Consider the following 17,500-nt stretch of genomic DNA (forward strand, 5'->3'; position numbering starts at 1 on the left):
GAGTCTATGATTCGACAGGAAATGGATTTTCAAGAAACTCAGTCTGAAGTTCGGGGTTTGATGATTTATGGCGATGTTCCAGAAGAGGACGAAATGTTGGTACTTGACTAAAAACAATCAGCAAATGAATAAACTTTTGATAACTAAAAACATGGGTCTTCTTTTTACAAGTTTTTCCTTTTACACGAGAACATGAGGCTTTTTTGTCTTTCTTGGATTTTTTTCCGCAAAAATATAAAACATCCCCCGAAAATAAGCCCTACTGCGTTCTTTGGAGGCAAAATTAATATAAGACCGGCTTTTATTTTCGGGGAAACACAGTATATATATATGTATATATACACAAAGACCACACACACACACAAACACACACACATATATGTATACGACGGGCTTCTTTCAGTTTCTGTCTACAAATGTATTCACAAAGATTTGGGCGACCCGAGGCTATAGTAGAAGACTTGCTCAATGTGCCATACAGTAGGACTGAACCCGGAACCATGTGGTTGGGAAACAATTTTCCTACCACAAAGCCATGCCTGTGCCTATATATATATATATATATATATATATTTAATTATGATGATGATGATGATGATACTACTACTACTACTACTACTACTACTACTACTACTAATAATAATAATAATAATAATAAAAATAATAATATTGCGATGTGTATGCAGCTGTGAGAGGAAATACACACACACACATATATGTATATATGTATTTATACATATAATTTATAGATATACATACACACACGCACATTTGTAAATATATATATGTATATATATTTATATGTATGTATATATGTGTGTACATATGTATGTATATATATTTGTGTGTGTATATATTATACACATACAGACACGCAGAGATACAGACACAGACACACACTCATGCACACACACGCATACACATACATACATTCACACACGCACACACACATATAAATATACATAGTTATAGATATATATTTGTTTACTTTTATGTGGGTGGAGGCACGGGGTAAGTCACTTAGGTAGGCACTTTTTGAGAAAGAAAGAAAGAAAGGAAGTAAGTAAGGAAGGAAGGAAGAAAGGAAGGAAGCATATATTCGATGACCTTAGATTTTAAAGTGAAGTGTAGTGGTGGTAGTGGTGGTGGTGGTGGTGATGGTGGTGGTGGTGGTGGTGGTGGTGGTGATGGTGGTGGTGGTGGTGGTGGATGGTGGTGGTGGTGGTTGTGGTGATGTGGTGGTGGTTGTGGTGATGGTGGTGGTGGTGATTGTGGTGATGGTGGTGGTGGTGGTGGTGGTGGTGGTGATGGTGGTGGTGGTTGTGGTGATTGTGGTTGTGGTGGTGGTGGTGGTGGTGATTGTGGTGTGGTGGTGGTGGTGGTTGTGGTGATGGTGGTGGTGATGGTGGTGGTGGTTGTGGTGATTGTGGTTGTGGTGGTGGTGGTGGTGGTGGTGGTGATTGTGGTAATGGTGGTGGTGGTGGTGGTGATGGTGGTGGTGGTTGTGGTGATGGTGGTGGTGGTTGTGGTGATTGTGGTTGTGGTGGTGGTGGTGGTGGTGGTGGTGGTGGTGGGAAGAAACGGTTTCAAGTTGAGAATGTGATAATATTGTGTTTATTTTTATGACCGATATTTACAAGGCGGGAGTGTCATGGGTGGAGAAATAATCTAGGTAGGAAATTAGGCAGAAATATATAAGAAATGTGGGAGCGCGGGTGGGTGGGTGGTGCCGAATACATTAATATATGGAAATACTGTTAATTTTAGGTTTTGTTAAAGTTGTATTCAATTTCGACATTTCAAAGATTGATTACCAAATCTTTTATCATTTATGCTTAGCTTGATTCAGTCATTGGACTGCAGCCATACCAGAAAGCCGCTTTCATGGGTTTAGTCGGACAAATTGACCCCAGAACTGAATTGTTTAAGACTGGTGTTTACTAAAATAAGCACCAGTCTCGTACGAGGGTAACAAAAGGTACCGAAACCGTCCCCCACCGGCACCGTGAAGCCGGGGCTCGAGATGTCAGTGGGTCATCCCGAGTCGTGCGAAAGCCTACCTCGTGGGATTGGTCACACTTTATCTCACTTTGAGATAACGTGTGTGCATTTATGTAAGAGGGAGGTGAGAGTTAGTGTGTGTGTGAGAGAGAAGGAGAGTGAGAGAAGGAGAATATAGAGAGACACTGACACACAGACAGACAGAGAAATAGACATAGAGAATGTGAGAGAAAGAATGAGGTTGAAAAACGAATAATTGAAATGAGGGAAATATTTAATTCAGCAATGTTCAACTTTGCAATGACCACCTTAGAAATGCTCAACTTCGTAATAATCAGCTTTGTAATGATCAACTTCGTAATGATCAACTTCGTAATGATCAACTTCGTAATGATCAACTTTGTAATGATCAACTTTGTAATGATCAACTTTGTAATGCTCAACTTCGTAATAATCAATTTTGTAATGATCAACTTCGTAATGATCAACTTTGTAATGATCAACTTTATAATGATCAACTTTGTAATGATCAACTTTGTAATGATCAACTTTGTAATGATCAACTTCGTAATGATCAACTTTGTAATGATCAATTTTGTAATGATCAACTTTGTAATGATCAACTTTGTAATGCTCAACTTTGTAATGATCAACTTTGTAATGATCAACTTTGTAATGATCAACTTTGTAATGATCAACTTTGTAATGATCAACTTTGTAATGCTCAACTTTGTAATGATCAACCATGTAATGATCAACTTTGTAATGATCAACTTTGTAATGATCAACTTTGTAATGCTCAACTTTGTAATGATCAACTTTGTAATGATCAACTTTGTAATGATCAACTTTATAATGATCAACTTCGTAATGTTCAACTTTGTAATGATGAACTTTGTAATGCTCAACTTTGTAATGATCAGCTTTGTAATGATCAACTTTGTAATGATCAACTTCGTAATGATCAACTTCGTAATGATCAACTTTGTAATGATCAACTTTGTAATGATGAACTTTGTAATGCTCAACTTCGTAATAATCAACATTGTAATGATCAATTTTGTAATGACCAGCATATGAACTGATTGACTTTGTAAATGAATATTCAATTCCATAATGATCAACTTACCAAAATACGAGAAAATGGTGAAATCATACTTCCAATACTGCCACATAACGTCAGAAATCCCAAACCGATGTTTCTGAAAGTATAGATAAACAATACAATGATCAGTGTTACTTTTGAAGTCGTGAGTTCGATTCCTGGACTGGGAAGGGAGTTATCTCCTCGAACAAGACACTTTATTTCACTAGGCACAAATAGCATCTTTCTCAGAACAGCGTGTAGTTTTCTTTACTGAAGATGGCAAGCAGTTTGATAAAGATTTGGCCGTTATTTCTCCCGCGAGGGTCCGTGTAGCTCCCCTGTTAATATATTTTCTTTGTATTGTTATGTTAAAGATATATAATATTAAAGAATGAGGATCTGTTCTGTTTCGATCACAGATTTTAAAATTATTTTTTTAAACTAAACAGTTTGAAACTTCGTATACTGGTGTAATTTCTCGTGCTGAACACGGTTCACATTCAACATTTTTGACAAAATTTCGTATTTCAGAAGTTATTTCGTGTTAAAGTTGTCGAATTTGGGTAATTTTAACCAATCAACGACGTGTATTCAGTTGAAGAAAGCTTACTGCTGTTTGCGATTGTAATTGAAGAACAACTTCAAGAATGATATCAAAAATACCACATACCTTAGGTTAGTAGGATATACTTCTGGTGTGTATAACCAAATAACGCAATATGAAGCACTAATTCCAAACATGCCCATCATACTACACACTGTATTAATAATAGAAAGTACTTTGCCTCCTTCTGAAATAAATAAATAAGTAAATAAATAAATAAATAAATAATTGTAAACGTTATTTCATTTTACTTTGTGAAGAAAACATGGTTGTAGTGGAGGTAGAAGTTTCTATATTATAAGGGACAACATCATATTTTTGTTATACGAGATTAATAGACTGTTCGGGGATAGCTGCATAAAGATATTTCCGTATCGATCTCCTGCGAGTTGATAATATTTTGGCTAATAAACGACGGCGAGCTGGCAGAAACGTTATCACGCCCGGCGAAATGCTTAGCGGTATTTCGTCTGCCGCTACGTTCTGAGTTCAGATTCCGCCAAGGTCAACTTTGTCTTTCATCCTTTCGGGGTCGATTAAATAAGTACCAGTTACGCACTGGGGTCGATATAATCGACTTAATCCGTTTGTCTGTCCTTGTTTGTCCTCTCTGTGTTTAGCCCCCTGTGGGTAGTAAAGAAATAAATATTTTGGCTAATATATTTAGTGAAACACTGTCTCCTAATATAAATTTGTTTGCATAAAAAAGGGGCACCCCGTCAGTTAAAATGACGAGGGTTCCAGTTGATACGATCAACGGAACAGCTTGCTCGTGAAATTAATGTGCAAGTGGCTGAGCACTCCGCAGACATGTATACCCTTATCGTAGTACTCAGGGAGGTTCAGCATGATACAGGGTGGTGGACTATTGGAATGTTTGGCACATGGGACGGGTATCATGCAGTATCCGTTCCGGTTCTTTGTGTTCTGAGTTCGAATCCAGCCGTGATCGACTTAATCCGCCACTGTCTAACTCCACTACACCCTGGTACTTTGTGTGTCCCTAACAGAAGACTCCACTCTATTGTAAGCATTTGAATTAGATTTCCAGTTTGAGGATATTTTCTTCCTTCCCTCTTTTGAGCTTTGGATGCCCTGAAAAATGTCAGGTATACAGTCCTGGCCCTTCTCTAAGAAATATAAGCAGGCATCCTTCAAATCACAAATTGCCATCGTAAAATAAGAATGACTCAAGATTTTGAATGGAATAGTCAACACGTTTTAGTATAGGTACAAGACCTGTAATTTGGGGGGAATGGATTAATCGATTACACTAACTCCAGTACACAACTGGTATTTATTTTAAGGATGAAAGGTAAAGTCGACCTGAAGAGTAACTATTACTCTCTGAAGGCCTTCCATGGGAAGAAGAGAAGTCGTGCTCGAATCAAAGATTAAGTTGGTACGACTGCTTCAAACAGAGCGGAATTCACAAAATCATCTCACAAGGCCCAAATGACGGTGTTGAACAAGGCGACGAATTAAGTTTACGGATAATCTTATTCGGGGTATACAGAAAGGAACAAAAATGTATTATTACGCATCTACCGAACAGGGAGCAGGGTTAACTCAGGGATAAACAACGATAAAAGCTGGTCTTTTAGTTGTACTGAACCGTTAAATTAAAAATCAACATACTTCCAAAGTTGTTAACCAGGACCGCACAAAGAAGAGATACACCGGATAAACACTGGAATAATGCCATTGTTGAACGCCTTTGTAACCTGGAAAATTTAAGAAAGATATTTACATACATCCATGCATACATACATACATACATACATACATACATACATACATACATACATACATACATACATACATATCAACAGAAAAAGTACAGTGAGATTGGTCTTGTAAAAATCCAACGTTTCGGAAAAAGTCTTTCTTCAGGAAAAAATTAACGTGAGTGAATTTAAAGAAAGACATCAAAGATTTACATCTTCTATGTTTGAGAAACTGGTTGCCACTCCAACATAAAATATATCAAATTCTGCCATCATTTTACTACTGTTAACTTAGTAGTCGTGCACACCACTTGTGTTGAGATCCTAAAACCCTTCAGTCGAAGTCACACAGTCACAGTCCACTTCAAACAGGAAGGTAGTTTTTTGTTAGAATTAGCTTAAGCCTATGTATCTCGTATATATTTCTGTACAAATTTCATATTTCTAAAGTAGCTCTTTTACTCCAAAGCTACTCGAATAAGTACCAAACTGTAAAAAAGGTTAATATTAGTGTCAATTTGCTTGACTAAAACCCTTCAAGGCAATACCCCAGCATGGCCACAGCGAATATATGAAACAAGTAAAAAAAAGACAAAATGATAAAACAAAGGAACAAAAATAATGTATATTTACTTGAAAAGCAGCATGGCCATCAATAAATTTGCGACCACTTCCGTAATGGATACCAAAAAGAAATTCAAATAATGATCGCCTGCCAGCGCAGACGACGTCAAATATATGCCGTAGTACGTTAGACTGTTCGACAACCTGAAACGTTTTAACAGTTAAAAAGTATTTAATAAAGCATACATTAAAAAAATCTTTCTGTCGATAATAAATTTAATCAATATTAACACTTATCTTTGCACAAAAAATGTATATTTATATCTAGACAACGATTCGAACTGCGATCGTCATCAGTTCTTTTCATTCCTATGTGTACATGGCTGCTTACTTAAGAAATTCTTTCTATTCACGTTCATCAACCCCCAAGTTCGACCCCAAAGCATGGCATCTAAAGCAAGCAGTTTGTTTATTTATTACTATTGTCTCGGATCAACTGTGAGTGAAACTGTTCATACTCGGATCAACTGTTCATAAAAATCTAATATAGGCTTATATAGAGATGATGGGCTAACCTTTCACGGCTATGAAATTGACAAATTCAGAAGAAATGTAACAAAGACCTTTAAAAAATTCGACATAAAATAACAGTAGACACTAACAAATCTGGTAAACTACCTTGACTCTCGAAACACACCTTGCTAGCTCTTAGAGTTATCGGACTGTAGGATATGCGTTTCTGCGTTGTTGCACATCGTCAGCTATAGATATAATAAATTTGCTATTGTAAGCTTCGTAAAGCTGGAATTGGTTAACTAGCAACGCACTTAGCAGTGATGGTCAATGACCTATGGATTCAGTGTCTGTAACTTATGAAGTGTAACGATGCAGAAACAAACATATATCATACAGACTTCATTCATAGTCCAGCGTGGAGTATTTTCCCACTCATTATATATATATGTGTGCATGTGTGTGTATATATATGTTGATATGCATATATAAGTATATGTATATATATATATAATTTATGTGTGTGCGCGTGCGTGTGTGTATGTGTAAGTATTGGAGGCAATATCCCCGCCTGAAGATCGCAGATACATGAAATTGTCTCATGTGACCAACTCTGTTTCACTCTCAATATAAAAGGAAACTATATTTTCTAGATGTATGGAACATTCCCTTTTCACCCTCCGTCATAAACCAACGTATGCACGCACGCACACACACGCACACACATACACACATACGCACATGTATGCACGTATGTATGTATGTATGTATGTATGTATGTATGTATGTATGTATGTATATATATATATATATATATATATATATATATATATATATATATATATATTATATATATATATATATATACACACATAAAGAAATGCAACAGAATTTTGCATAAACTTACCCTATAAGGAATATGATTATGGTAATTCTTCTAGCCAAGGGATCTTGAAAAATTGTGTGGAATCCTTCTTCTTTGATCTCAGCTTGTTGAGTCAAGTCCTCTTTCGAAGGGGTCCCTTTCCTGTTTCCGGTGCTCATTAATGGAATCAAAGATGACATCAAGTTATTTCCCCAGACACGATCAAAATCGACACCGTTGTACTTGGCGGCTCTTTTGATGATTTTCTTCGATCGTTCCACGAAACCATTTGTCACCACCCATCTTAAAGATTCCTCAAGGAACCTGTTTATTGAGGTAAAAAAAATTGAAAGAATAAGAGAATGAATGAATAAGTAAATGAGTGAATGAAAGAATGAAAATGTTTATTTTTCGAGATGAAGAACAATAAAGATAAAATTATAAAGAAATAAGAGAAGGACAAAGGAGAGGCAAAACTTAGCAACAGCAGGGGTTGCAGTAAGGGTGCTAGACTGAAACGGCAGCAACAGGAAGTAGCAGCAGCAGTAACAGCAGCAGCAGTAGCAGCACAAGCACTGTTGCTGCTGCATTTTCAAGGGTCTGGGGGCAGTTATGATCAATGTATGCTGCGGCTGGCTTGCTGTCAATAAATGCTGTAGGGCCGAATGCATTGATCTGACTGGGGCTTATGATACTGTTAGGATGACAAGTATTATTATTAGTAGTAATAGCACTTGGTGAAGGCGCGTGGCTTACAGGTTATGGTATTCGGCTCATGATCGTAAGTTCGTGAGTTCAATCCCCGGCAGCGCATTGTATCCTTGAGCAAGACGCTTTATTTCACATTGCTCCAATCCACTCAGCTGGCAAAAATCTGTAGTACCAGTATTTCAAAAGGGGCCAGCATTGTCAGATTCGTTGTCATGGTGAATCTCCCTGAGAACTATGTTAAGGGTACACATGTCTGTGGAGTACTCAGCCACTTGCAAGTTAATTTTACGAGCAGACTGGAACTCTCGTCATAACCGACGGAGTGCCAATTAGTAGTATTAGTAGTGGCAGCAGCAGTAGTGGAGGCGCAATGGCCCAGTCGTTAGGGCAGCAGACTCGCGGTCGGAGGATCGCAGTTTCGATTCCCAGACCGGGCGTTGTGTGTGTTTGTTGAGCGAAAACACCTAAAAGCTCCACGAGGCTCCGGCAGGGGGTGGTGGCGACCCCTGTTGTACTCTTTCGCTCCAACTTTCTCTCACTCTTTCTTCCTGTTTCCTGTCCCCGACTTCCTACGCAACCGCTGAGCCTGGATGCACATTCATCCATCCGTCGATGCTCTCGGTGTCGGGGGTTGACCTGCTTTCTCTTCTGCGGGTCTTACGAGTAGCAAAGGACCACGTTTCGTCCCATCTTGCGAGCTCTGGGACGAAGACCGTCCGCTCAACATCAACAGCATCAATAGCAACAGCAGCAGCAGTAATATGAAGAAAGCGTAACTAACAGCAAAAAACGACTGAGAAAAAAAGAAAGAAAAGAAAACAGAAAATAAAACAAAAACATTAGAAATCAAATCTTACCAGAATTGAAAGAAAACAATGGCGTGTGTGGCTGAGAAGACGATGTTATTTATTCTCCAGTTGTAGTTTCGAAACAAGTAAGCAATTGGACCGAATGGCACGACACACGAACCCCACACGACACCGGTCAAGCCGCACATTAGGGTCTTGCTAGAGACGGGAAAATGCTCCAGCATTATTGTAAAACAAGATACTGAGAGGCCCTATGAATAAATAAATAGATAAATAATAATAATGATAACAATAGTCCTTTCTATCATAGGCACAAGGCTTGAAATTTTGGCGGAGGGGGCCAGTCGATTAGAACGACCCCAGTACACAACTGGTACTTAATTTATCGATCCTGAAAGGATGAAAGGCAAAGTCGACCTCGACGAAATTTGAATTCGGAACGTAGCGACGGGCGAAATACTGCTAAGCTTTTCGTCCAGCGTGCTTAACGATTCTGCTAGCTCACCGCCTTTAATAATAATGATGATGATGTTAATAATAATAATAATAATAATAATAATAATAATAATAATAATAATAATAATAATAATCTTACTATAATGGGCGTTATGTCCGTCTGTCTGTCTATTCCCTTTCCACGGTCAAACGGCCGGACCAATGGTTACAATGTTTTTCGGGATTACGAAGGAGCTAATCAGGAAGGTTTTTAGCGAAAGAAATGTAAAAAAAGTATGATTATTAAGTGGATATCGAGTTTTGTATCAATAAATCACCTTTGATTTTTTTTTTGTTAAAATTCTGGTGATGAGGATTAACTCTGGATTTCCACCCCCATATAGTTCGTGAATTTAGAGGACTTAGATTTGCAATACCATCCCTTTATTTCCCATGGTAGTTGGGTAGATTTACTATCTTTAATATAATGAGTGTTATGTCCGTCTGTCTGTCCGTTTGTCCTCTCTTTGCCTGTTCCCTCTTCACGGCCAGACGGCTGGACCAATGGTCATGATATTTTTCGGGATTACAAAAACGGTTTTTAGCATTAAAAAACCAGAAAGTATAATTATTTTGTGGATATTGATTTTTGATTTGATAAACGAACTTCGTATTTTTATTAAAAATTCACCGACCATGAGTAACTCTGGATTTTTATCGTACAGTTCGTGTCCCCATCGTAGATACGAAAGATGTCACGAGGACGGTTAATAGCGAAAATAAAATGGAAAAAGTGTGTGTCAGGGTATATAAGTGTGTGTGATTATTTAGTAGTTATTGAAGTGTGTCAGTCTCGAGCAGGATTCGAAACGGCTGTTGTTTCGACCAAACAGAAAATATCGTCTACAAATAATAATAGTTGTAATAATAATAATAATAATAATAATAATAATAATAATAACAATAACAATAATAATAATAATAAAATAATAATAATAATAATAATAATAATAATAATGATGATAATAATAATAATAATAATAATAATAACAATAACAATAATAATAATAATAATAATAACAATAATAATAATAATAATAATAACAATAATAATAATAATAATAATAATAATAATAATAATAATAATAATAACAATAATGATGATGATAATAATAATAATAATAACAATATAATAATAATAATAATAATAATAATAATAATAATAATAATAATAATACTCGTTTCTTTATTGGCCACAAGGGCCGAACACAAAACAAATAGGGACAATACAAAACTAGGGACACGTGGGGCTTAGCACAAAAATAGAGTAAACAATTAAATAACAATGACAATTAACAATACAGTTAAACAATAAAAATTCCCGAAGTGGGGAGTTCCTCACAGGGACAACCGAGAGACCCCAAACCGATATTCACGATGGACTCAGCTAATAACCGAATCCGTCCTACACGCGTCAACAGCTGTTCGACAAAGTTCCAGAAGTCAGTAGACGAGGGCATGCAGAGAGATTGTCTCGAACCGGCAGAGCTCCCTGGTATCATTGCCAGGCCAGAGATTTCTGGAAATAATGCATAGGCCCCGGCCCGAAAGTCTTCTGGAAAAGACCAGCTAATTGATCCCTCCTGACGCCCAGAGTTTCTCCCGATGACATCGTCGCTCTTTCCCTCCACTAATCCCCTATAGAACTTCATAGTGGAACTTCTACCGAGCACATCTTTCTTGGTTTATGTTTGATCCAGGACTGTAGCTCCGTCAATAAGACGAGCTTCGGAAAATCCAGTGTGAGAAACGGTGGGCTCATCTGCTCACCGCTAACAAAACGCTGGAGATGTTGCAGCCTCAGCGTATCTGCGCATCATTAGCCACGGCATGCCCAGTCCTCCACTCAGTGGTTGTTGACAGCAGAACACGTCCCTTCCACAGAAAATGGAAGAGAAAGCGAGGCTAGGTGGGGACGACGGTCAGGCGGCAGTAGATGATGGAAACGATGTATGCATTCGCCACCTCCGTCCGACCTTTCAGGGACAGCTTACTCTCTGCCCATTTTTAGGTGAGACTGGCCACACTACTCGTCACCTCCCCCTGTTCTTGTCCATCTGGTGGTCCGGACCAAACCAGACCCCGAGCAATTTAACACACCCTACAACGCTAGCGGTTTGCATGAAGCAGCCTCTCCAGGTGCCGAGCTTTGCTCCCACCGAATTGTCCTGATTAATCTTTGCTGTTTGCCTATGGCCACTTTGGCGCACTCAAGAAATCCAGTCGGTACCTGTCAGCCAATTGGAAACGACTAAGTTTGTGAGGCTTTTGCACTCTCACTCTTATCGGCTTGTCTCACCCTATCCAGGAGTGCATCCATAATGGCGTTCTAACAGCCCACTAGAACTAAAGAGCGGGATGTCTCAAGGAAAATCGCCAAACGTCTGAAGAAATCTGGCTGCCTTGCCCCAGTTGGGGCGTCCACAGCGACTAGTTTGAAAGCACCACCTTCGCTGTTACTCATGTCCAGGACCGCCAACTTAACTTCCGGGTCCAGGAAGATCGTCCGCACCTCGAGATCCAGGCCTTTCCTAAACAGCACTGTCGCTCCACCCTCCATTCCAGACCAAAAATGGGGGTTAGACGCGTGTGTCGGAAATTCTGGTTTCGCTGACGGTTTTCACGTCTATAGATAGTGACTTGAGGTCGTTGAGTGGTGACCTTGCTTCCAGGATTACCCCAGGCCACGAACATTTACACAGCCCCCTTTAATCATTCACATGCCGACCGGAAAATAGCTGCAAGAAAGAAAAAGAGCGAGGTTACTTACCCTGCCGGCGCTGTTGGTGGCCGGATAGCCTGACTTCCAGATCTGGTTGTAGTTTCTCTGGGAATCCCTTTAAAAGTCTTTTGGATGCTATTATATTAGGGTTCCAGCATCGTGTCGGAAGACGTCCCGAATGGCTTTGTAAGTTGTTAGTGGTATACCACTAACAACAGTTCTTCCAGCACTTTAAGAGTGATAGTGTCATGTATTGCTCCTATTTCTCTCTTTCTCTCTCTCTCTCTCTCTCTCTCTCTCTCTCTCTCTCTCTCTCTCTCTCTCTCTCTCTCTCTCTCTCTCTCTCTTTCTTTCTCTCTTTCTCTATTTCGGGCTATGATGATGATGAAGTTTTTATTTGCTCTCCTCATTAGCACAAAATTCGGGGTTTGAGAATTTAGCAGTTCTTCAGAAAGTTTTCTTTGGTGGGGGGGCGAGGGAGGTTGTGCTGGTAGTGGTAGCTTTTGTTGTACTAAATGTTGTGGTGCAGGTGGGGCTTGTTGTCTGTGTGACTGTGTCTGTTGTGTGTCCACTTTTTGTGTTGTCCGATGTTTGTGTTGGTGTGAGGGCCGAATGTTTTTCTCCGGCGCTTTCGTTTTGATTTTTGTGGCTTTCCTTGTCCTTCCTCATAACTTCGAAATGTGTAGGAATCGGAATGTATGAATCCGTCCCCGATAAGGGTGAGTGAGTGCTTGTGTTTCTGTGGCCGTCTATGTGTGAGTGTGTGTTTGAGAGAGAGGGCGATGGAGGGCTGGGTTGGGGAAAGCCCTGGGTGGTCCTCTCTTTTGAAGTATTTGTCCATTTTGATTACGACGGTGATGGTGGTGCTGTCGGGGCTGTTGTTACTGCTGCTGTTTCTGAAGCTGCTGTTGCTGCTGCTGCCGGTCCTTCCGCCGGCGTGGTTCTGTCTTGAGATGATGATGTTGCTCCACTCTGTTTTAATTTTCCTGTACATGTTGTTGTTGTGACAATGGGTGTGACAACGATGATGGGGGCCCTCCTCTCTTCTCTCTTGCTTTTCTTGTGTGAACAGAACGACCGTAAATGATTTGTCATGCCATAGACATGGCATCTCGGACGTCTGCCCTCTACAACCACTCTCAACTCAGTTCCATTCGGCAGGGAGATCAGGTCAGGGATCCACTCCAGCTGGTCTGGAGAAGCATCTCCAGTGTGATCCCTGTCCAGTTCTCTCTCCTTGATATCTTGACATCTAGGAGAATACCACTTTCATTGATTACCACACGAGCGAGTATCCACCACAGATCTAATTCTGGTGGCACCCCCTGTACGTTAATATTTACCGCCCTTCTTCCTATATACGTAGAGAAGAGCACGAATTCATCGTTGCAGCAGGCGGCTACAGACTGTTGAATAGTCAGGGCCTCAGTTTTAAATAAAAGTTTCACCCCGCCGAACTGCTTTGCCATCGATATATGACCGATGTCTTGACATATACCGTGAAAGGGCCCTTTTTTTTATCTGGGCACTCGTTGCCGTTTCGATATACGGTTAATACAGCGGTACGTCACTGTTTTCCTGGCTGTGGTAGCTAGCGTTTCCGGCGGTGGTGATAGCTCAGCTCCCCACCCGCCGTGTTCGCCAATTTAGAGGCTTTGTCCTCTAGGGAGAAGGCAAAGAGTTCTTTCGAGGCGGAGGCGCCGGCGAAAGGAGTATCATTATTGATGGTGGTGGTGGAGTTGTAGCCACCTCCGTAGTTGCTAATAATAATGATAATAATAATAATAATAATAATAATAATAATAATAATAATAATTACAACAGCAACAACGACGACGACAACAACAACAACAACAACAATAATAATAATAATAGGTGAAGGCATGGCTGTGTAGTAGGAGACAATGTAACTATATCAGCCATGGCTATCAATATATTTTATATTGAACAAGATATTAATTTTACTCACACTAGGAAAAAAATGTAAGCTACATTTTTAGTGGCTAGACAGATTGAAAGTGTTTTTGTCAAGTGGGCCAAGGGGAATAAAAAATTTTTAAAATAGGAACTATGATCATACAAGGTACCTGAATGACTTTTTTTAAAATTTTAGATATTACCGGTTGTAATAATGATATCACAACTCGTTTAAGGATTTAAAATTCGTATCTGCTATGTTTGACGCGACGTACGATGAAGAGTTAAAGCATTTCTAATCTGAATAGATCCACCTAAGATTTGTGGGGTAAACGAGCTAGCAGCCAGTTTACCTGTTTTCTTTAACAGACTTTGTCATCTTCCATGCTTTCTCAGTCATCTATTCGTGTTAACTTTATTGTAACATCGTATAAAGCCCTCTTTCTCGGATGTACAATTTCTTTATGGGTATGAAATACTTCACTTATTAAATATGTCAAGAATCTTATCATATTTAACAAGTGAAGTAATCTCATTTGCTTTTTATTTAGTCAAAACATTGATTCAAGCAAAACCACTGACAGTGTGATATTTTTGCGCTATTTTTCACACTGAATTTTATTGATCGGTAATAAAGAAAAAATGTATAGTATCATTACAAATGAGGAAGCGAACCAAATTTAATCCGAGAGTCTTAATATCCTGAGCCCTGTCCTGCCTAAAAACAAGTAGGAAAGGAAAATGATATCATATGAATGATACAATAATATTGTAATAAAAGTAGGGAAAAGTTAGAAGCTCTTTGTGAATCATGATTTTAAATAATGATGTTCGACATTATTTTGACGGTTACATCCGTCCGTAGCCTTAAGCGCTACCGGCTCCGGTTCTATGTAACTACCGAACTGCTCTCTTGAAGATCCTACGCATACACACACAACAGGATGTGGAAAATGTTAATACTTTACCTGAATAAAAATGCCTTCAAGTCCCCGTAATACTGTAAATACAATATAATTTGGAGAAAATGATGATCCGACGCTGACGATTAGAGTAAGGATGCCACTCAACACCAAAATAGGTTTGCGTCCTCTTGTATCTGAAAAGTAAGGCATGCTTAAGGAACCAACCACGCCTCCAACGGCATATAGAGTTTGGGTGAGTTCAGCCAGACCAGCTTTGTCGCAGACGAGATCCCACTGAAATGGAAATGGAACATATATAGAACACAAATAAAGAGAATGGAAGGAACTTGATTTGGGAAGGTATTAAAATCTGTATTTCCTAATTCCCCTTAAAAACAGGATCATTCAAGGGTGTTCTTTGAACTTTTATGTCCTGTTTCTCCAACTATGTACGATTCCTTAAGAAAGAACCAAAGATTAGCATTATTTACTTAGTAATACAAAACATTGTAATTAAAGCCTTTATTAAAGAAAAGAATCACAATTGTAAATTACTCTGAGGTTCCATTCATATAAAAACAACAGATTTTTTGTTCTATTTTGTTTCCTTTCTGAGTCTGAATAAAGGGGCAAAGTTCATAACGTTTGTAGACCCTCCTCTGTACGAGAATGATAAGATTAATATCATCAATATTCTGTTGTGTGTCAATACCTGCAGAAAGGACCTAAGCAGGAAAAATATTCCTGTGGGACGATGTGTTCTGGTGATGAAGAATTAGACATAATGGCAAATCTTTGGGATGTAGTTAAGATATAATTGATATGAGGAGCAGAAAAGAAGTTATTTTGATATAATTATGTAATGAGGAAAAGACGTCGGCTCAACGACTAATAATTTACTCATTTCGACAATTATGGGTATCAGCTCAGACCGTGTTTTGATCTTATTATGACCTCATCAGCGAAACATAGACAGCGTTTAACTTGTCCGAGGTAAATGAGCAGGAGTACAATATTGTAACCACAGTGATTGATTAATTTTTTAAAATCTGCTAATTTGTTTTTAATAGCTAAACCTGCATGGGAATCATAAAGTTAATATATTTAGTGTTGTGAATATCTAAAATATAGTCAGAAATATGTATGTGGTGAGGAAACCCAATTCTTGGTTTCAGAGCACCACATGTCCGTCACATAATGAGAGGAGGTCTACTGTCGGTAGACGTACTAGACGTAGCAGCCATATTTCTGCCAAATATTTTTACCATTTTTTCTTAAAAGAATATATTGGAAATTGTAGTCCAACATTCAATTCTCTTTTTTGTCATCGCAACATTTTCTATGCCATCCGTAATTATTTTAAATATTTCTTGTGTTATGCAGATAACGTCAAAGGGTAATTTGTTCTTTCTGCAGGTTTTGATCTTGACACGTCAACAGGAGTGTCAAAATATTTCAATGCATTTATCAGGATGAACGGATTCGAGAACATGCCTGGTATTTATTTTAATATTTACTCAGGTAAAAAAGAATGCAGGCCTCCCAAAAAGCATTAAATAGCTGAATGATTAAAATTAATGAAAGGACGTACTAAGTGTGTCTACCTGCTGGAAATAACAGTCGAAACTCTTCTCTAAATCGCCAGAATACACTGATAATAACTACAGGAATCAACCATCCGAAGGCAAATGGGTTGGGGCTCTCTATCATTGGAACGCGTGCTGAAGAAGGTGAAGCTATTATGCCAGTCCAGAAACCGGTTTACGTGAGTTGAAATACTTGAATGTATGCTGAGAGATTTCTTAGCCCATTTGATAATAATAATAATAATAATAATAATAATAATAATAATAATAATAATAATAATAATAATAATAATAATAAGCATCTGGATAATAATAATAAACGACCTGGTTAATAATAAACAACCTGTTTCCAGAAGAGCAGAAGGGATGTTGCAATGGCTCTTATGGCTGTAAAGATCAACTAATGATCAATAAAACCATAACTAATGACTGCCGCAAAAAGAAGAAAGGCCTCAGTATTGGGTTGATCGACTACCGAAAGGCTTTTGATAGTATTCCTCTCTCGTGGATCCTTGAAACACTAGCCATCAACAAGGTAGCACCAATAATTATAAGATACATAAGACACTCAATGACTAATGACAGACAGTGCTACAGTTCCAAACAAAAGAGGGACTCGTGAAAACCAAAGACATCCCCATTAGAAGAGGAATATTCCAGGGAGACACGCTCTCTCCACTCCTTTTCTGCTCGGCACTGACACCTTCATCTGACATGATAAATAGAACTGGATGCGGATACAAATGCTACGGCAAAACAATCAGCCACCTTTTATATATGGATGGCCTAAAACTATACGCTACAAATGATAAACAGTTGGAAACACTACTACAGACAGTACATGGGTTTATCAAAGAAATAGATATGAAATTTGGATTAGAAAAATGCGCCAAAGCAACTCTGAAAAGAGGAAAACTAGTTAAGAGTAGCAACATCATGCTAGATAAAGCCAATGAAATAAGAGAATTAGACCAAAGTCAGACATACAAATATT

At 38.6% G+C, this 17,500-nt stretch overlaps 1 protein-coding gene across 1 annotated transcript in view; it reads right to left on the minus strand.

Moving 5' to 3' along the window:
- The window catches only part of LOC115217347 (solute carrier family 22 member 7-like), a 38,575-nt gene that overhangs the window by 9,338 nt on the left and 11,737 nt on the right, over positions 1-17,500 (minus strand). Inside the window, exons 3-9 of the mRNA XM_029787012.2 lie at positions 14,984-15,214; positions 8,930-9,132; positions 7,404-7,685; positions 6,053-6,187; positions 5,331-5,416; positions 3,759-3,879; positions 3,131-3,203 (exon numbers count right to left, since the gene is read on the minus strand). Of these exons, the coding sequence (XP_029642872.1) occupies positions 3,131-3,203; positions 3,759-3,879; positions 5,331-5,416; positions 6,053-6,187; positions 7,404-7,685; positions 8,930-9,132; positions 14,984-15,214 (1,131 nt within the window). The remainder of the gene's footprint in view (positions 1-3,130; positions 3,204-3,758; positions 3,880-5,330; positions 5,417-6,052; positions 6,188-7,403; positions 7,686-8,929; positions 9,133-14,983; positions 15,215-17,500) is intronic.

This window comes from Octopus sinensis, linkage group LG11, assembly GCF_006345805.1.
Source record: "Octopus sinensis linkage group LG11, ASM634580v1, whole genome shotgun sequence".
Taxonomy (NCBI): Eukaryota; Metazoa; Mollusca; class Cephalopoda; order Octopoda; family Octopodidae; genus Octopus; species Octopus sinensis.